This window comes from Anastrepha obliqua, chromosome 5, assembly GCF_027943255.1.
Source record: "Anastrepha obliqua isolate idAnaObli1 chromosome 5, idAnaObli1_1.0, whole genome shotgun sequence".
In the NCBI taxonomy this organism is placed as follows: domain Eukaryota; kingdom Metazoa; phylum Arthropoda; class Insecta; order Diptera; family Tephritidae; genus Anastrepha; species Anastrepha obliqua.
This window is the reverse complement of record NC_072896.1, coordinates 3271811-3294307: the sequence shown is the minus strand read 5'-3', so window position 1 is coordinate 3294307 and position 22497 is coordinate 3271811. Positions and strand designations below refer to the sequence as shown.

At 35.3% G+C, this 22497-nt stretch overlaps 1 protein-coding gene across 1 annotated transcript; it reads left to right on the top strand.

Annotated features, from left to right (window-relative positions):
* The first annotated feature begins 3135 nt into the window (after positions 1 to 3135).
* On the top strand, positions 3136 to 12188 carry LOC129249241 (BCL-6 corepressor-like protein 1). Its single transcript, XM_054888932.1, has 3 exons — positions 3136 to 3254; positions 3414 to 3494; positions 9726 to 12188. Exons 2-3 carry the CDS (start codon positions 3483 to 3485, stop codon positions 10968 to 10970), a joined length of 1257 nt encoding a protein of 418 aa, XP_054744907.1. The 5' UTR covers positions 3136 to 3254; positions 3414 to 3482; the 3' UTR covers positions 10971 to 12188.
* The last annotated feature ends 10309 nt before the right edge of the window (positions 12189 to 22497 follow it).

The window sequence follows — 22497 nt, the reverse complement described above, 5'->3', positions numbered from 1 at the left end:
ACAGACTTTGGCTGGAGTTTGGTAGACATTTCGTATATAGAATTGGCGCTTACACCCATTTGTTGAGTGGTTGGCCGAGTTCCTCCTCCAATTTGTATTTTGGGATAGATGTTCCTATAATTTTATGTTGGCTCTGAAAGGCAAATGCTTTTTTATGAAAATCATTTTCATGGCAAAAATGCGCGTGGAGGTTTGCCATTGTCTACTAAAAAGCGACCGCTATTAGCAAAACAAATGTTCCACCACCATTTGGTGTGCATTGTCAAGCAGCGGATTAATTGCACCATATTCTTTGAAAATCGTCAAGAGCAAACAGGTCGTTCGACTCCATTTTTTATGTGGGGGTACCTCAAAAGTAAAGTTTTTGAAACAAACCCAGTGACCATCTCAGCACTAAAAGAAAATATCGTGCGTGAATTGAATGATATCCCGACTTCAATCCCCTAGCGAATACCACGAAGAACGGAGGCCAGTTTCCAAGAGTTTATTCAAAGAAATGCGCAATATTTAGAGGAAATAATTTAAAAAACAAAATCCACAATTTTCTTCTTGTAATTGGATTAAATTTTTAATATTAAAAACTATTTTTTCAATTAGCTTTTAATTCCTTATTCGGCCATCGGACACCCTGTATCAATGAAAATATATTTTTTTGCTGTTTTCATCCATTTGCCCATATTTAAGTCATTCACATCATTATTTCGTTTCTGTTGGCACACCCTTTTAGAATTTTTATGCAGAATTTTTAAGCTTAAAAAATCCATTCACAAAAAAGGTAAATGGGAAAATGTAAATCTCCATTTATTTTTTTTTTTATTTCGTTATTCATTTATTGGGATATTCATTTTAAGGGAGTATTCAAGTTTAAAATTAAGTTAAAAACCTTAAGCAATAATATGATAAAATTAATTCTACCTTTTATATCGAAGGATATGTGTGGGGTACACTTCCAAGGTCGAAAGTTATTAGACAGAGTAATAGATATCAAAATTGGCTAGTGCATGATATGTGTATGTAATTAGAAAAACGATGCCAACTATTGGACTTTAAAATTAAATTGAGGTTTCTGCATTCATATACCGCACAAAAGTGGGATCGCACCAAGAAAACAGTGTCTAAAACAAAAAAAGTTCATGCAGCACAAAAAGAGGTTTGACTGTTTAAAGTTCAAATATCGTTGCCAATTTTTTATAATTTGACAAAGTTCTAAAAATTTGTTGCATTCACAGCCTCTAAGCCTCCACGATTGTTTCCCAAATTTTTTTCGCGGTATTTTTCTTGAATCTCAGGTTTTTTACCCCTTTGGGTACAAATTTTGTGTACTTATACTGCAAAATTCTGCATTGAACATTTAGAAAATTTTGTTCTCATTGCTCCCCCGCTTCTCAGAACTAAAGGTTTGAAGGTATAAAGTTTAAATATCGGACCTATTTTTTTACAAATTCGATAAGTACTAAACCTCTGCGTTTAATTAAACAAAAAATGAGAGCTTGGAGAGATCGTTCTTTGGGTGGTTTTTTTTTTTGTTTTTTTGAAGGCTTTTTTAATCTCGACTTTTAATTTTTGGTTTGAGTTTTCTTGCTAATTAGACCCATTAAATGTACCTAATTCCTTTCACCATAAAAAATTCCACCTTTTTATTTTCTGCTATTACAGGAGCAAATATTTAAATATCAAATATTTTAAACTTGATACCTTATCTTTGAATAGCAACTATTCTCACTCCTTTATGAGTTCTTAACAAATAATATTTTTTTTCCTTTCAATACAATAAAAAATACACAAAAAAATTATGGTCCTAGGTAAATTCGTATACTAAATTTGAGAGGAGTTGTTTCACATATTTTTAAGAATTTTTATTCTAAAGAATATTGTAATGAAAAAGTTAGGAGTCGTTTTTTTCTCTACATCTTCAACTCTTGGCTTTATAAAAAATTATTTCCAAAAAATCTAAGCCAAATACAAAATCCAATAAAATATAAAAAAATGCTTACCTTTTTCATTAAATTTATTTAAACCTCTCAGAGCTGGCATCAAACTGCATTCTACTCCAGGAACTTTGCAACGCGAATGCTTGCATAATACCCCTATTGCTTGTTACATGAAGTTCTTTCAAGCATATTAACATTCCCGTTACACGCAAAACTAACGGACTACAGTAATTACAGAGCACCGTTATTCAGGAAATTTTGTACAAACTAACAGCCAATGTGCTATAAAATTTTAATAATTTTTTCTTAATTTAAAAAACGGCACGCAAAACACACACAAATGCAAAATTAGGTTCGGCTGTGTGCGTGGATTGAAAAGCAAGCTGCAGATGTGTGCAGAAACGCACACATTTAAAAAATTATTTCAAAGCGTGAATGTATGAGTGAGCATGGAAATCAAGTAAGTTGTGTAAAAAGTGACTGGATAAGAAAAAATGTAGTTTGCGAAAAAAATGTATTTGCAATTGAAAGTAGTCACCGAAACATTTCATACTACAGTTTTAGTATTAAGTTTTTTACTAAGCTCTTTATTTCCAAATAAATTTTGAATTTCAAATACTGGCAAATCCCCGGCAAACCAACACCAACTCACTCTACTAATACTAGCACACCACTTAAGCCGGCAAGCAACCACTACAAGCGCTCGCTAAAAGCTCTTCGCTCACTTGGCAATCGCAGCATTGAGCGCGCAAGAAAACTGGCCGGCCACTGAAGCGAGCAACCAACCAGTAAACAGCCAAACCGCGCTGCTCGAAACTCAAGGCACTCTCACTTTCGTTAGAGGCCGTTTTCTGCTCTACAAAACATATGCCATTATCTCTATTGTTGTTGCTTTTGTTCGAAGCGATTTTGTAATAGCAAAAGCTCGCTGAGCGCGCGCACACTCACGTACCACATACAACGCGCCGTAAACGCTCAAGCCACTTGCATTTGCTTGACTTTGGTTGGATTTCGATTTCCATGCGGTGCGTCTACGTTGACGTCGACGGTGGCATTGGCTGCGCTGCGTAGCTTGTGCATGGGTTTGTGGCTCTTTCGGTGGTTCGCAGTTAACTTTTGCGAGTCGGAATTTTTATTTTGAAAATATGTGCCGCGGTATATAAGCCAGCAGCTGGCCAACAGCAGCATCCAGTCAAAACTTTGGAATCGTAGCGATTCTACAATTCATTCTGCTTTAATTTTATATATTTAAATTAAATTTTAAAATTTGTTTATACTTTTTTGTATTGGGGCTTGAAGTGTACTAGTGCAAGTGCTGTGAGTGTAAGTGTGCGAACAATTTTCAAAAGAAACATTTTCTAATGCAAAATAACCGGTGTTCAAAATGGGTTTTCGAAAGCATTTTTGAAAAAAAAATAAATAAAAATAAATAGCTCAAATCATGCACTGAAAATAATTCTGAATTTTGTTTAATATTTGCAGTGTCATCGTAGCTGTGCTTGGCGGTTTATTGTGATTAATTCTGCTGCTGACTGAAAGGAAATCTTCAAAATGAAATTATTTGTAAGTACAAACGAAGTTTTTAAAATAAAACAGATTAAAACAAGTGGAAAATGTTCTATGGGCCTTTCTTTAGAATTCACTTTCTTTTTAATCGGCTATAAAGCTCGACTTTAGAGACACCTAAATTTCCTTGGAATATTTAACAAATAAAATTTTGTAAGTCAAAAATATCGGTAAGAATTTGTTTTGCGCTATTTAGCTACAAAAAATGAGGAAGAAATTAAAATATCTTAGGAGAAGTGGAAAGAAACCATTTTCCAAAATTCAATGCAAATAAAAATATTAATATTGAAAATGTCTTAAAAATCTCTTTGAATTGAATTTGCACATAAATATTTTTTACAAGTTTTTGACGTAAGCTCATTGCAAACACGTCACGCTAGTTTGTCCTAAATGAAATTTTATTTTCCTTTAAGATAAGAATAACTTCTCAGCAAACTACCAAGCACTACTCTGATAAGATATTAGACCCAGCCTTTTTAACTAATTTATTTTCCTAGGAAACTATCGATGAAATCATATGAAATCAAAAAGGTTCTTTATTTTAATATATTTTTGAGTTATATACAGATATACCTACAAGGTGATATTAGCAAAATGGATGTATGGAGTTAGAAATCGCATTTTATTTATTTATTTCTTAACTTCACTCTAATGAAGTTGAGTGGAAACTGTAAATCGAGTAACTAGGAAATCAAAAGTATTACGCTTCAGACTTTCTAACTTTATTCTGGATTTCAAGAGATTTTATAACATATTTTTATTATTTGAACTTTACTATAGTAATCTATTAGAATTATAAACCAATTACCTTTTATATGATGATAGAGCAATTCGCTCTTGGTCTGGGAAGCTATAATGTGGTGCTATAGCATACTGAGAAGCTAGAATACATACAAGCTTGCAAGAAGGCTTACATTCATAGTTTCATCAATCTTAAACGAGTTTAGGAAGGCGTGTGCTTTCCCTAAGCTCTTTATTATTATAAAGGTGTATGCGTAAACTAAGGTGTAAATAAGGTGTACGATTCCTGGTGAAAACATAGCCTGCAGGTTTACAAGCAAACTTAAGTAGCCCAAATGAGGCATGAGGAAACCATAGTCATAGACTACTTATCGGCCACATACATATCGAGAGGCACGCAGACGTCTAGGGTCCAATAACTTTTGTACAAGCTGCGATAAATAGCAAGAAGCTATCAGAATAGCCAGAAGCTATCAGAATTCACCTCATTGATTGCACTGAACTATATAGAGGAAGGCAAAGATTTTTTGGTAACATTCTTGGGTAACAATTTTTTTTGTTTTGTGAAACGTTCGCTAACCATACGAATGTTAGGGGTTAAGTAGCCATACCGTTTCACAAAAGCCAACCTGAACCACCTAATCGAACCTAAAATGCAATCAATACACAATCACAGAAGTGATGTTTTTCTTTAATAAATTTCTCTGCAAATTAGTTTTTAGTTTTGACTAAGAAAAGCAGGCTGCCCTATGAACCATGTAAACCATCTTCACTTACGATGGTTATAAGCTGGTCTTCTTTTCTCACAGCGCTTGATCTGGGTACCAGATTAGGTATAACGTGACAAAGTGTTTCAAAATATGATATCCGTAAGATAGAAGTTGTCAACTCTTTAAGAGCAGACTCTATCAATGATAATGCCCCGCTCTTTGTCTATTTGGGCAAGGAGTCTGAACGCCGTACAGACATTCACCTGTAAAAACTGCTTGCCCTAAAATTTATGTAAATTACGAACTTTTACATAGCCGACGATAACAGTTCTTACTTTTTTTTGTTTTTGAGGATTCATTATTCTTTTAACAAAATCATGGCTTATTGACTCCATAGGAACTTAAGCTCTGTCGGATATCTTTGGTGCGCTTGAAGCCTAAATTCACCCTGTTTTAACATAGCCCTCCTAATTCAAACTCAAATGTCATTTAATTTTAGTAAAATAAACAGGAAACTTGAAGTCACATTTTCCACATTCCACATTCCATTCCACATAAAACATTTTTTTTTATAAAATAAAATGAAGGGTTCGCGCAATTTTCGTAATTTTTCTAATAATTTCAAATTTGAATGTATGCAACTTTGCTATAACTTACAAATAAGTATGAATATAAAAAAAAAGTTAAAACTGGTCAAAATGTTCAGCCTATATCCTTTTTTCGTAGGGTGCATATTCACTGATACCATAAAAACAAGTCCATCCGAACTGCTAATTAAATTCCATACTCCCCAGTTACTACTATTCAACTGGGCAGCTCAACGTCAAGCAATCTACGCTCTATGTTAAAATCCGCCTGTACTACTCCACCTTTTTATCAGGTTTATAGGCTTACAATCCTATGAGACAAATGTACATTTTTTACTCTAAGCAAACTAGCCTCATTTCGTTATCTGCTAAGTTGGGTCAACAAATATACAACAAAATACACAAATAACTTTTTTTAGGATACAAATTCAAAGTATCATAATTTTTCATTACGTTCCTCACCTCCTTTTTTCACATATTTTGCCTCCAATTGCTCACCATGCTTTTAATGCAATCCACTGACCTATTTTACACACTCATTTCACGAAAAGTATCTGTGAACCAAATCATTTCGCTCCAAAAGATTTATAACGCGCTTAAATACGAAAGCACCTGCTTGCCAGCAAAATGGAGCAATAAATTTTTGGCACTAAACTCGTTGCAAAATGGACACATTTCCGTTCCATTGTATTGTCACGCCATTTCTAGTTACAGCGAAGTAGTCAAGCTTAGTGTAAACAATAGCTGGCCATATCATGCGCAATAAAATGCTGTGAAACCGAAGCCAAAACTCAAAAGCAAAACCTATAACAAGAAACCATTCAAAACTGCGCTGGCTCTCAACAACTGCAGCGGCTTTAGCTAAAACGAGTAGCAGTCACATTGTAAAATATGCAGGCAATAAAATAGTCGTAAATTCGCTAAATGCTCAATGCAAATGTGCATGCGAAATGCAAATGCGATGAGTAATAAAAAACTTTAAGAAAAAATTATACATATATTTATCTATATAAAGATGCGAGTAAAAACAAAAGCTGAAAGCTGAATGCAGCCAACTGCAGCCCACACAATTTATTCATTCATAATTTTCGAGCAGCTTAACTCGGCGGTCATAGGAATGTTTGTCTTTTTGGTACTTTTGTTTGCATGTCTTGTTTTTTGCGCATTTTACGCGCATCTCAACTAGTACCGTTATTGCATTGCGTTTAGTGTGATATGTAACCGTATCTGAGAAGGTAACACAATCGCTGAGGAAGTGAACATTGCTCAACATTTTCAAATGCCGCAAACCTTATTTTACTTAGCTAGCAAATCAGTTTGTCACAGTATTAGGCCTGCCTGTCTTCACCAACTACATGGCCGCTAATTAGCTGCTAACCACTGCCGCATCGAATTCAGTCACATATGCGACTGTTTTAATTAAAAAAAAAAATTGTGTGCTTAAGCAAACTTTTGCGGAAGTTCCGATAAGCGCAGACGCACAAAACCAAATAGGCTTCATTTGGGTCATAAATTCACCAGCATTAACCCGAATATTGACTTGGATCAATTAATTTATTTCATTAAATGCCATTCAGTAGCTGCAACTGCATTGAATAATTCACGCTGTGGCCATGTGCTCGCAATTTTTATGACATAATTATTTAACTTTATTAGCTTCTTTGATGGGTGTCAAAACGAATTTCACCCAGTGCCAGAAATGTCCACCAATACTCATACCGGCACTTTACTACGGTCGTTGGACTAAGCCACTTTCGCCTGCCTATCGATTGCTTAATTTGGCGTTTCATTTTTAGTATGAAGTAATATTTTGTTTTATTTATGTCAAACACGTACGGCAGGTGGCATGAAGAAGCGGACAGCGAGCAGCGATTGAACGATAGAAATGTTATTAAATTGAAAACGCAATGTTAGCGGTGTTTACAATTTGTTGCAATCAACACTTTTTATTGTTTGATAATTATGCTAAGTTAAGCACTCAATGCTGCAATATTCGAAGGCGAAAATGTATTCTCTTTGGCAGACAAAAGACTTAAGAAACAAACTCGCACACGTAATATTCCATTAATGAACAGGTGCGTCCAGCACATATTTTTTATACTCAACTTGCCTAAAAAGATGTTTTTAATTGGGTTAGATGCAATTTTTCTCAATCACAATACAAAATTTCCAACTCACGTCATCGTACAAGTAACCGAAGTATAGGCGCTTTCGATGAAGATTAGGTGCCTGAGTGTGTTTATATTAATGAAAGGGGACTTAGGTGACAAAAAAAACACTGAAATAAGTCAAATGTTGTGCATTCGTTATATATGTAGATAAAATGCGCAACCTCTTCAGGGAAAAAATTATCGAAGACCAGCAAACATTTTGAGGGGCCTTCATTTAATTATTTAAGAAATTAAGCGTTTTAAAACTGCGTACCCAATTTTTTTCGAAGTTTCTGCTAAAAAATGTTGAGATTTATTTTATTTCATTTCACTCAACGATCTCCTTAAACAGACTGGAGAGGAAGTCAACAACGGATTTATGCTAATAGGCAAAAATTTAGAAATGGTTGCACCACTGAGTGCTTTCCATACATGTCTAGTGTAATGTTCTAGTTTCAAGTACCAGTATTGCTGAAGGTTAAAAAACAGAATTCAATAAATGAAGGGATTAAAAATAAATGTACAAAAAAATAACAAATAAAAAAAATTCACGAATTTTCATAAATCTTCTACAAAGTGTGAAACTTCGATTAGTATAGTATTCGAAATTTTTTCGAAATTTAATATTTCAAAAAGTGTATTTTTGATTTTAACTTTTTCCAAATCACCTCAAACTTCAATTGAGCTGAATGCCCAGTAGCTAAAATGAGTTGTTTTGAGTAGTGAGTTTTTGAGTAAAAAACCTGTTTCGCACTTTTTGTTTTTTGCAAAATAAAAAATTTTCAACTACTTTTTTGCAATTATTTCTACATGAAGTCACTCGTGCAAGTAATGATGATCATTTTGAACCCAGAATCATCAAAATCGGTTAATTTTTGACTAAGTTATGAGCATTAAAAAAAAAATTCTTATATAATTAGAAAAAATCGATTTTGAGCCGAAAAGAAAAAAATTGCCGATAAATCTTGAAAAAATTTTTTTTCGGGCGAATAAAAAGATACGTGTCTCATTATTTTTACCAGAGACCAACATATTTGAGTTACATTAAAATTGAAGAACATGACCCGAATAGCCAGGTTGAATCGAAATGGAAAGCATCACTTGCGAGTGGCAAGAAAAGAAATATTTAGTTCTAAGGAATTACCTAATACAAGGACTAGTTTATCTAATAGGCACTAGGAGCTACTTTCCTAGTCAAGGGATTTACAGAATTCAGTGTAATATTTATCATTATCATACCAATTGAAAAAGCCCCACTTAAATGAGGGCTCCAACAACTTTATAAAAATTGCCGTCAGAGCAACGTGAACGAAAATCCTAATTGGTCTGCCTAATCACCAAGTCTCAGTTCTGTGTAGAACTTGTAACAAATTGTTAATATAAAACGCATTAAAAAAGATTTACTATTATTGGGAAGTAGGTATATACGAAATAATATCTGCCTGAAGCACTGGAAATGTTGATTATGAGAAGCAATATCGTAGGACATATTTTATATTTTACTACTATTAGGGTTCGGCATAGTGCACTAAATATTTAATGCAATCAGCGGAGAATTAAAATAATTAAAAACTGAAGATTTAGTGGTATCATCACCTTAATTGTAACTACCGCTAAAAAATTACACTAGTGGTTGTGCAAAATTCCCAACTTTGACTATGATGCATATCTGCAGATATGAAAGCGACTTTAAAATAACCAGTTCGATACTAAGCACAGAATTTAAAAGGTTTAATTTTTTCCTCGTTAAATTTTCTTCTTCGAAATGTTTCTTTGATTTTTACTTTATGCAAGGCTCAAGTCCAAGACCCGATGAACTTTAGTATATAACAAATTTTGGAACAAGTGGAAACTTGAATATCGAATTATTATCAATTGACACTTCTAAATACTCCAACATAACACTTTTTGTCGCATTAGCAAAGCGCAGTTAGACAAGCTATATTTGCTATAGCCTCGACCACTCTTCTCTCTTTCCCTTGTACTCCTAGCAAAAATTTAAACAGCATTTACATTTTGCCTCTTTTTCGTCTCTTCCAGATCTGTTTAGCCGCTTTGCTTGTGGCAAGCGCCTATGCGGGCGACACCACCGCCAAGAAGGCCACCGTTGAAGCTGCAGCCAGTTCAGCTTCGGGCAAGAAGGTGCCGCTTGAGAAGAAACTCGACAAGCGCGGTCTATTGGATCTCGGCTATGGCTATGGCCACTCCGGACTCGATGTTGGCTACATAGGTCATGGTGGTATTGAACATGGTAGTGGTTATGGACTCGTAAGTGGTCACTCAGGACCCGCCATCTCGTACGGACATACTGGCTATGCGTCGGCGGGTGTTGCGCATTCTCCCTTCCTTATCAGCCAGACGGCCGATGTACACAAGACCATCACCGTTACCAAAGGTGTACCTGTGCCAGTGACCGTCGATCGTCCATACCCAGTAGTACATGAAAAACGTGTGCCCGTTGAGGTGAAAGTACCTGTGCCACAACCCTACGAAGTGATACGCAAGGTGCCCGTGACGGTGAAGGAATACGTTAAGGTGCCGATACATGTGCCACAACCCTACACCGTTGAGAAGCGCGTCGAAGTTAAAGTGCCCGTGCCCGTCGATCGTCCCTACCCAGTGAAGGTGCCCGTACCACAGCCTTACGAAGTAATCAAGCATGTGCAAGTACCAGTCAAAGTGCCCGTACCACAACCTTACGAGGTTATAAAACATGTGCAAGTACCCGTTAAGGTGGAAGTGCTAGTACCACAGCCCTACGAAGTCATCAAACAAGTGCAAGTACCCGTACATGTACCAGTCGATCGTCCAGTGCCAGTTGCTGTACCCAAACCATACCCCGTACCCGTAGAGAAACCATACCCAGTTGTGGTTGAGAAGCAGGTCAAGGTTGAGGTGCCAGTGCGCGTCGATAGACCATACCCAGTGCCCGTCGATCGCCCTTATACCGTCAAGGTGCCCGTATCAGTGCCCCAGCCCTACACCGTTGAGAAGCACGTACCTTATACTGTAGATCGTCCAGTGCCAGTGCCCGTAAAGGTAGCTATCGATCGTCCCTATCCAGTTCATGTGACACGCCCTGTGCCTGTGCATGTCGAGAAACCAGTAGCTGTGCCCGTACCCGTGCCAGTGGTAGCTGGACATTCGGTGGTCGAACATGGACCCGCCATTGCTATCGGCGGTGGTGGCTATGGACATGATGGCGGCTATGGAGGACACGGTTTCTCATCCAGCGGCTACGGATTCTCATCCATCGGACACGGTTATGCACATAAAAAGAAGTAAGGCTCTGGCGAGGAGTACAGAAAGCGGCTACTTCTACGATTACTGTGTATATGATTTCAGCAATGAAGGCGCAATTAATTGAATGAATTTTAGTTTTAATTATGAAATTACGAGGAGGAAGTTGCAGTAAGGCGACTTCGAAAAATTTAGTGAGAAAGAAGAAAGACGACCACGAGAAATTGAGTAGAAATTAAAATAATGATTTGCCGGAAATAAATGAACTGGACTTGAAGAAATGTTAATGATGAAGGCAAAAGTAGATGATAATGCATATAAAAATACACAAATGTGAAGCCATTTTCACTGTGGCAGAGAAGTGAAGGACGAACTGCGGAAACCACCATCGATTTAAACCACTCTCAAACCCTTTTCTGGACCGAGGAGAATAAAATATCTCCCAATAATAAGATTCGAGCCACTGTAACAACTGAAACAACTTAATTTGTGGCCCTAAAGAGTCGAAAAGAAGATCTGGTTTCACGATAAAAAGACAAATATTTTGTTAATGTTGTCTAAAAATCCTTCGAATTCGTTTTTCTGTCACTGAAAATCGCACATTTCTAGCTATGTATGTAAACCCTGCCACTTAGTTTTAAGTATTTACAAATTTTGTAAATTATTTAAAAAAAAAACGAAGAGAACTTCTTGTCTAGGACAACACACAACTAGCTGCTTATATTTAAGGAAATCCTCTTTCGAATAATATAAACGGTTTAGTTGTATTCTCGACTTGTCAGTAGACTTTCCTGAACCTAACCCCAATTGAAAAATAATGCGTTTTTTGCAGTGCACACAGTGTGAGTAAGAAAATTTATGCTGCCCATGTGATATATGTAAAGCGGCCGGAAGAAGGTAGAGCTCTCAACAGTTTTATTTCCGCTCTCATCAACAGCTCTCATTCTCACTTTCACTCGCTTGTATGCCCTACACACAAATGCATTTTGTTCAAAATTTGCCACCTAGACCTTATGCCTATCATTATTATTCATGCCACATACATACATATATACTCGTATAGTAAATACATTAGCGGCACTTAGTGTATTTTTGTAAAGTACATCAATGCAAGTTGCAAAAAATTAAATATTGAAATTTTTCTGTTTAATTTTTTGTTACCTGCCATTTTGCCGTAATCATTAAATATTTCGAATTTTATAAATACTCTGTTTCATATTTGTAATGAATATTTCTATCTCTCTCTCTCTTTCTCTCTTTACTGTATGTGTATAAATTAAATTTATATATGTATATACTTTATGTATGTATTTTGTAAATGTGTAAATATGTGTTAAGACGAAATGATTTTTTGAATAATAAAAATTCGTAAGAAAAATAAAAAAGTATGTCTTTTCTTCAGAACTCCGACGAAAAAAAGAATAAAAAAGTAAGTCCTTTTTTTCAGACCTAAGCGGCGGAAAAAAAGCATTTTGTAGGTACTTTTTCAGCAGGACTTAAGAGAACAATAAATAAATTTACGACTTCATTGAACCACTTTGATCTTTATGCCAAAGTGTTAGCTCCTATTCCAAAACCTTTGTTATATTAGACCCCTTTTTATTATCTAGAAAATAGCACGTTTCCCTCTCTAAATGCTTCACTATGAGTTTTTTCTGTAGCTGGACTTTTTTAGATCTCGGCGCTTAACAAATACCTGCCACACTTTGGTCAGCGCCAAAACAAAGACGATCTGTCATGCGTACTGCGCTGCTCGTGCCAGTTAGAAAAAAAAATTTATTTATCACGTAAGCGGTAAATTTTTCTATAAATTATTATTATTTTTTTTTTTTAAAGAATACAGTCTTCTTTGCTGACGTATTGCGCAACTTTAATGGGCTAGAAGGACACGTCTCTAATTTATTTTTTAAATTCTGATTAAGAGGTTTGAAATTTTGGTGAAAATTTATCACGTTTTTCTATAAAATTTTAATTTGGATTCGTCTGGTTTTCTCTAAACAATAAGCTATAATTAAAAAACAAATAATGAGCAATCAGAAAAAAACTAAAAACTACCCAAAATTGCCCAAACTGATGAGGGCCAATATTTGTTTCTCGCGGGCATTCGCGTGGCGACTGCTCAGCTTTTCTTTGATGAAACCTTGGCCAACTGAAACAGACATTTTTAATTTAGAGTGAAAAATCCAATATGCTTTGACCACACATGTGAACAAATGAGTTTAAAAAAATTTCAACTATGTATGTAATATATGAAAAAAGTCCATCAATACTACTTGATCTTGATAGCTTTCCACTTTCCTTAATTTCAAATAACATGTCCTTTAAGGTGACGGGTATGACGCGTGCCGATTCAGGTAGAATTTAATGCTGTGAAGTGAAAAACTATAATATTTATTTAAAATTTTGCAACTTTTTTACTACCAAACTAACTGCACTGAAGTATATGTAGATGTATGTACTTTCATCATTAAAACTGCCGGTATATTAAAAGGGGCCAAGATAATTAACTGATTTCATCCTATCTGACAACTAACGTACCTTGTGACACGAATATGGGATCCTTTAGTTTCATTTTGTCTCAGAAAGTCAAATGACTTTTGGTAGTAAAACCATCCACTTCAAGTAAAATAAAAAATTTGGGCAATTTGGTAAATTTTCTGAAAATTTACTAATTTGCAGCTTTGAAAAATTTATAAGTTTTGGAATTATTTCTTTTCTTATCAATTGGCGTAATAACCACTTACGCGGTTTTCGCCGAATTGGACACACCAAGTGAAGCCAAGTCCTTCTCCACCTGATCTTTCCAACCCAGAGGAGACCTTCCTCTTACTCCGCTATCACCACCTGATACCGCATCGACTACATTCAGACCCGGAGTGTTTGTATCCATTCGGATGACATGATCCAGCCAACGAAGTCACAGGATCTTTATTCGCTGGACTAAGTCTATATTGTCGTAAAGCTCATACAGCTCATTGCTCCATGGCCTGCGATACTCGCCGTCGCCAACGTTTAACGGTCCAAAAATCTTGCGCAGAATCTTTCACCCAAACATTCCAAAGGATGCCTTATCGGGCGTTGTCAGCTTCCAAGCCTCTGCGCCATACAATAGGACGATCATGATGAGAGTCTTGTGGAGTGTTAGTTTAGTGCGTCGAGAGAGGACTTTATTACTCAGTTGCCTACTTAGTCCAAAGTAGCACTTGTTGGCAAGAGAGGTTCTACGTTTGGATTTGGAATTATTTATTATTAAGTATTTTGGTATAGAGTTTTTTAAAGTGAAAATATTTCTTTTTAACATTTTGAAGATAGTTGTTTTAATTTTTTTCAATAAAATATACTTCTTACAAAACTTTTTTTTTCAGAAAAAAACATTGCTTTTTTGTACAGAACTTTAAGGAAAAATTATTTTTTATTATACTAGGAAATCACCCATTTTTTCTCTTATTTTTTCATTAATGACTAGTTTGCTGTTCCTATTTGAACATAACTCGAAAAGTTATAGGAACCCCACTGTGAAACCTTCAAAAATTATTGAGCATTGCATCTCTGCTATAAATGACAAAAATTAGAAACATAATTTTTTTCTTAAATTTGCTAGCGCTAAAATTAAATAAATAAAATACTATAATATTTTTAAAACTTTTATAAAATAAAAAGTTAAAAGCGCTGATATTTTATACAAAAAAATTTCTCCAAGTATTTCTTCCAGAAAAACATTAAGAAACAAAATAAAAAACCAAAAAGTTAAAATAAGCCTCAGGCAGGTATTCTAGATATTTTAAAGCTCTGTAGCAAAGTTTTGAATTTTTAGTAAATTTTAAAATAAGACGTACAGTAGACAAAAATGTAAAGAAAATCCAGCGAAATTTGGCAACAAAAATATGAGCAATCAATATAAATACAATATTAAGCAACTAAATTTAAAATGTTTACAAAATTAGATTTAGATAAAGCGAAATCAAGTAAACTGGAATGGGATAAAAAGTGAGCATGCAATAGGTGCATTACTCGCAAATTTAGTCTTCAAGTTTTCTCCATAAAAAGTGTAAAAACTACACAGACTTTTTTGGCTTATCCGCTCAAGTAGATCTGGACAGTCGACGATGGCATTAATAACACTGAAAATAAATGAAATTGAAAATATTTTATTTCTAAAGATTCTAGATTAATTTTAGCATTAGCCGAGAACTATATGATGGAACAGGGAACGCAATGTCTGTTTAAGAAATATTTTTTGCAGGCGCTCAATTATGTTTATCGAAAGTTGGTCATAAAGTCTCTAAATTATAACGGCGTACGCTAAGGAAGAACTAACAATAGCCGCAAACAGCAGTACGGATCAGAAAATTCGGATGTATTGCGACGAGTAAAGCCGGGAACAGAGTGCAATTTTGAAATAATAAAATAAATGTGATCACTGATACAAATATTTGTATTGAATAAAACTCCCAACTCCTCAATGTCTCCCAAGCTCCTGGATTTCTTACTACATTTCACCTCGATAAACAAAGAAGAGATCCCAAAAAAAAATTTCAAATGTAAACTTTAGAAACGGCTTATGACAAGTAATATTTCTGCGTCACCTATTATACAGTAGTCACACAATTTATTCGTACTCCCTGCGTATTGCGTAAAAAACTTTAGCCTTGCGCAAGTTTTTTGCTGTGACAATATGTTTTTTTGGGTCAATGTAAGAATGTTACATCCCTGATGAATTGGCGCAAACACAACTCCAGTTATTTGAACTCACACTAAGGGGTTCCAAGGAAAGCAGGCAGACGTAGCAAAATGTTGCAAAACATTTATTCGAACATTTTCAGTTCATGATATTGTTGCTGCAAAAGTAATAGTAAAAATCGTTTGTGATTTTACTAATGTTACTGAAAACAAAATAAAATAGTTTTTTTAGTTTTTTTCGCTGATTGAGTTTGAGCTGCGCGTAATATCTCGATTGAAAGTGGCAAAATGTGACGAAGTGCGGATTTAACATTAGAAATGCGTAAAATTGTTATTAAATTGTACTTGGGAAACAAGTATCTGCGCGAAATCGACAAAAAATTGGCAAATCGCATTATACGGTGCAAAGTGTAATTGCTAATTACGTTAATACTGGTAAATTGGAAGCTAATCACCACCAAGCCGGAAGGCGAAAAACCTAGACTTCACGTGCGGAACGCAACATAGTAGCATCAATCGCGCAAAATCCCAAAATAACCTCTTCAAAACTATGCCGAAATATTCTAGAGTCTTTGCTTAAAAAAGTAAGCCCATAAACAGTCCGTAATTGCTGCAAAACGCTGGTCATCATAGTAGAGTGGCACGCCGGAAGCGCTACATTTCAGATATTAACAGAAAGAAGAGATTGGAGTTCGCCAAATGCTTTATAAATGAGCCAGATTCTTTTTGGGAAAACGTCATATTCAGTGATGAGTCGAAATATAGTGCTTCCCGATCAGATAGGCCTCCATAAATTTGGCGAAGAGAAAATACAGAACATAATGAAAAAAATCGTTTTCCTATCGTTAAGCATGAAGGAGGAAATGCAATGGTTTTGGGGTGCATAGTTGCATCTGGAGTAGGAAAATTGGGTTTTATTGATGATAAAATGGGCAAACATCTGTATTTAAACATTTTGAAGAAAAATTTGCATGACAGTGCGGTTATACTTGGACTAAATGCTAGAAGGTTCTTGTTTCAAGAAGGCAAGCACCCAAAACACTCATCTTATCTCGTGTAAGAATGGCTTATTTACTACTGTAAGCAGCTTAAATATTCACCTCAATCACCGGATTTTAACCCAATTGAGCACGTCTAGGAGCTCTTAGAAAGGAGAATCAGAAGCACAAAGTAACATCAAAGGCGTCATTAAAGACAGCTTTAAGTGCTGATTGGGAGAAAATTGCAGCTAATGAAACAAAAGTATTGGTAAAAAGTATGCAACGACGTTTAAAGCTAAAGGCGGCCCAACAAAGTACTAAATGCTCGTTTTTTTCATTATTTTTTTAATAAAATATTCACTATATGGCTATGTACGAATAATATTTCTGCAAAAAATTGTGCCTTATTTCGTTATTACCTTAAGTTCTCTAATTCCACAAATGAAATTGAACGTTTTTGTCCTTTAAGTTTTGAATAAATATGTTATCCTTTACGAATATATCAAAATGTTGTTCATTTGTATAAATCGCGCTAAGTATCAAGTGTATCTGTTTATAAACTGAGAGTGTACGAATAAATTGTGTGACCACTGTATATTTCGTTGGTGGAACTTTATTGTTTGGCAATAAAAGAAATTTTTAAATTTTCAAGTGTCATATATTATCGCTAAGAATTTGATACAATAATTAAAAAACATAAAATTAGTATTCCAAGTATGCACACTGCAACTAATTATTTTGTGACACTTTGGAAACTCAAAATCAAGTCATGAAGTGAAACAAATCAAGCAACGAAAAAAAATTGGATATAAAACTAATCGTCCTAGTAATGTCAAGACTCCACAATACGTTGCCAAAATTAATCGAAAATTTAATTTGGTAATAAAAATTGTCAGCTAAAGGCCACGGCAGCATATATTTGCAGAAAACGAGAAAACGTGTGCGTTAACAGAATTTTGTAATTACACACCAATCACACAAACATCACTCAAATGTGCAAGCAAAGACTTACAGTGCAAAAAAAACCAAAAAAAAAAAACAAAAAAAACTAATTACAAGCAATCAATTGGTGGATCTGGCGATTTGAATCACAAAGAATAAAAACAACTTTCTAATACATAAACTACGAATATTACTGAATACAAATGTCTCGCTCCGATTCGAGAAACTTGTGGACTTACGAGTATTTACGACTGTGACTATTTTTGAATTGAAATGCTCTGGCGCTATAAAAATGTACGTACGTGCAATAATATAAAGTAGAACTAAAGCAGATTGACTCACAACGCGCTAGCGACTGGTCCAAAAACATGCAGCTCTACATACATGCGATTATATAAACACACACAACTGCTTGCAACCGCACAAAATTTGTTTGTTTGTATTAGCTAGAGCAAATATCAAGTGCAACTACACCTAGGAGAACCAAAGCTGTTCTGTCTCGTAGTCGTTCAAGGCCGTTCCAAACACCCGCAGAGCAACAAAAAAGCAGTAAACGATTATTGAAAACACAGAAATAGAAACAAAACATCAACATGTAGAGGAACGGTCAAATGGCAGGCACCACTTGCCACCACGCTGCCGGCAATGGCGGCAACTGTATGGCGCATATATGCGGATGTAGTCAATTCTGAAGGCATTATTTGTAATAATTCAACGCATACTAGCACAGCCACAGATATACACACATATTTTCCATAATCACTGGAATGGTACACTTTGCACACAATTAAGTACTTACATACCTACATACATACATACATATATAGGCATGCATGTGGGTCGGTGAAAAATATGTAATTAAAGCAGATTATTGTATAATGTACTAGAAAAAATTAAAAAAAGATATAATCCAGTGAACTCTTGGGCTTGTTTGTAAAGCTGAAGAATAGCAGGAGGGCCAGTACACTAATACATGCGCATGTAGTTCCATGTAACGTAAATTGGCTATTATTGTATCGTAGGCACTAAGCTGTAGTGTTGCTGGTACGCGCATATGTGTGCATGGCTTTAAACAAGCAGGTGGTCCTCGATTTAAAAACGATTCTAATTAGCCACACTTTAATTGCTGTGATTAATTATGGCTTGTAATGATTAACAAGCTGGTAAAATCGTTTCAAAAAAACAACTGAAAACAATTTATTTTTTTAATCAAAGCTACTTATTTGAATATGCAAAGTCTTAGAATTGAATATGGCCAATTTAACTTATTTGGAATAGCTGAGCCTGGAAACAGCGACTTGGTTGGCCTAATGTCTTAATTCAAGGTTTTTGCGGATATCAATTAAAATATTTTAGATGAAACCATATACACGATGCATGTAACAGTTTTAATAAACCAAAAAGCAACAAAATATTTAACAAAGTTTTATTTCGACTCAATTTTTAAATACAAAATTTACATGGTTACATTTATCTACATACAAGCACTTGTGAACTAGTTCGTAAGCTAAAAGTTGAAGCCAGCGAAAAAAATTCAGCTTTAAATTCTCTAAGCTCAACCTCCAAGCTGCTTCCCAGACACGATAATGAGGATAAAGAGGCATACAGAAAAGTCCCCGCTAGATATTTAGGGACATTTTGTATAGATCGCTTCTGTACCACTATGTTGCTATATTAATTAGTGCACACTTTATCTTAAAGCAGAAAAAATCTGACCCTTGAACTAATATTAAATAAAAAATAGTTTAAAAAAACTAAAAAACACGCTTTCATTGCTAATCGAACTAAAAAGTAGAAAATAAATTTTAGTGACAAAGGGACCTATAATGAAGTAATAGCAAATCGAACGATCATAGTCAACTACCTCAGAACAGTATTATAACAAAAATTAAGATACAAATAGAATAATTCAAATTAGAGTTAAAAGCGAGGGATGCTTGATATAGTAAATATAACAATCATTCTATTGGCAACTACCTATGTACAGAAGGTTATGAAAGTGAAGCAAAATGCTGAATTTATTTGTCAAAGTTCGCGGGATTAAAATGTCGCCCTAGTTATTTTTTTCATGAGTTGGCAGCACTGTTAATAACATTTGGGCCAACTTTCATTTGAATGTCATTATCAGTAATATATTTACGCTTGTGTTTACCAAACGACCAAGAGTGCATTTTTCGATTTTTACAATCTCTGATTTGATTGAGCAGAGAAGTGCCATCAAATTTTGTTTGCGGAAAGAAATTTCGGCTGCGGAAACGTTTAGCATGTTGCAGAAGGCTTTTGGTGATTCGACCATGTCGCATAAAAGGTTTATAAGTGGTACAAAGACTTCAAAGAGGGTCGAGAACGTATTGATGACTTGGAGCGCTCCGAACGACCATCGACGTCAACAGGTGACCAACACGTCAATAAAGTAAAGTAGTTAGTGCTCAAAAATCATCGGTTGACTGTGAAAGACCTTACTGATATAATCGGAATATCAGAAGAATCTGTGAAAACCATTTTGAAAGACCATTTGGGCCTACGAAAAGTAAAATCTCGTTTGGTACCGAAAACTCTCAATTTCTTGGAAAAAAGTCGTCGCGTTGATGTGTGTGAAACAATGCTTTCAGACTATCAGGACAAGCTCAAATGCATCATTACGGCAGATAAGACTTGGATTTATGCTTACGACCCTGAAACAATCGACCAATCAAGTGAATATCGTGTAAAAGGCGAGGCCAGACCGAAAAGTGCACGTCAAAGTCGTTCAAATATAAAGGGCATGATGACAGTTTTTTTCGGTTTTCGTGGTGTGGTGCACTATGAATTCCTTCCACCTGGCCAAACTGTTAATAAGGAATATTATTTGAGTGTTATGCTTCGTTTGCGTGAAGCGATTTGTCTAAAAAGACCCGAATTATGGGCTAACAACTCTTGGTTTTTGCATCACGATAATGCACCGTCTCACACTGCACTGCACAAATTCCACGCATATCATTCCACAACCACCGTATTCGCCTCATTTGGCGCCGTGTGACTGCTGGCTATTCCCAAAACTCAAGAGACCACTCCGGGGAACGCGTTTCGAGTCGATTGAGGAGATAAAAGCTGAATCGAAAAAGGTGCTGATGGTTCTACCGGAAATGGACTATTTGGCATGTTTCAGGGATTGGAAAAATCGTAGGCATAAGTGTATTTCATCGAGAGGGGATTATTTTGAAAGGGATGAAATTAATTTACAAGAATAAATAAAGATTTTTCATTTTACAATCAAATTCACCTTACTTTTTGGCCACAGGTAAAAAAAGAAAATATTAATCCTGGCAATCCTAATAAGGATATTGGAAAACCTTTATCAAATCATTGCATTGTCACCGGTCCTTGATAGGTGTGCAAAATTCCAAGTCGATCAGATTTTTAGAAGCCAGTGAAAATTAAGCTCAAAGATTCCGTTACATACATACATACAACCCGAACTAACAAAAGTGTGTTAAAAATGTGGGCGTAAAAGCAAAACAAAAACATTTTTTTTTAAATATCTTCAAAATCAAACGGTTAAGTGTTCGCCAATATTTTATACAACTACTTCAATTAGAAATTACCTAAATAATACTATCCATAAGCACAGAGGATGAAGGACGATTGATAACCTTGTATACAAATTCGTAGCCCTAGAAAACTTAATTTCCCGCGTAGGCAATATTAACACAGGTGGTAATCTCAGTGACTCCCGCATAGCAGGCCAAGGCAAACGACTTTAATTACCTTTTATTATTTGTAGGACAATAACATAATATATAAAGGTTTTTCCAATAACAGATAATCTCTATCGTTATCGAGAGATGATTAACGATTTTTTTGGCCGGAATTGGATGGTATTGATGTAGGCAACAAGACGCCGCTCAGTGTCACACAAGCAACGAAACCATTGATCTTTTACGGGAAAAGTTTCCGGATCGTGTTATCTCTCGAAGTGGTGATCACAATTGGCCAACGAGATCTTGTGACTTAAAACCTTATGACTCTTTCTTTGAGGCCACGTGAAAGAGAAGGTCTACGCCAACAGCCCACGGTCGATTCAAGACCTCAAAAAAGGAATTCGTTAGGCTATCGAGGACATAGCACAGCCACTTTGCAATTCGGTTATGGAAAATTTTGTGAAAAGGATATTGTCCTGTAAGCGTGGTCATGGTGGTCATTGGCCTGATAATATTTTCCACTATTAACGGCATGCCTTCCTCTTTATAATGAAATAAACATCCGATCCGATCCGATTTATATTAAAAAACAGCATCTTTCTTTGAATATCAAAATAACATCTCTTATTAGAAAACCCTTTACTCAGATATCCATACTATCATAAAAAAGTACAAATATAAAAATAAATTTTTTTGAAAATTAAGTGTTTTGAAACTTTACAGTCTGTCACAACATAAATTTGGGAGAAAATGAAAAACTGAATATCCAGCATTACAAAATTTTTCCTGAATAACAAACAAAGCTGGTTGTTGTTGTTGTAAAACCAAAAATATTCCACATACATATACGGGGAATGATATTGAAATAACAGTCCTTGCCGGATATTAATCCGGATCGCTCCGGTTCTTTTGAATGTTGAGATGAATTATCACCTATGCGTACAAAGGCTCACTCAGTCAGAAAAAGGTGAAAGGTCCTTCAGAAGACGCGCCTGAATGTAAAGATTTAGATTCTTAGTTTCACTATTTTTATTGAAACTATGACTCTTAACAGTTATATGCGAAAAATGGCATTTCTTAAATATCCACGTCTATAGGTAAAATCTGCCAAACAGTCGATTCATGAATGCCTAGTTGTTGAGAAAATCAAGATATCGATGTTGGGGGTTGCTCAGCAGCCTTTTGAGCCACAGCAGCAGCACTTTTCAACAGAACGTTCAGTTTTTTGTTCGCTAGTCCTGTTTTCATCCTCAACATTTGAATTCTGAACTCGCTCGCACGATTGTTTCT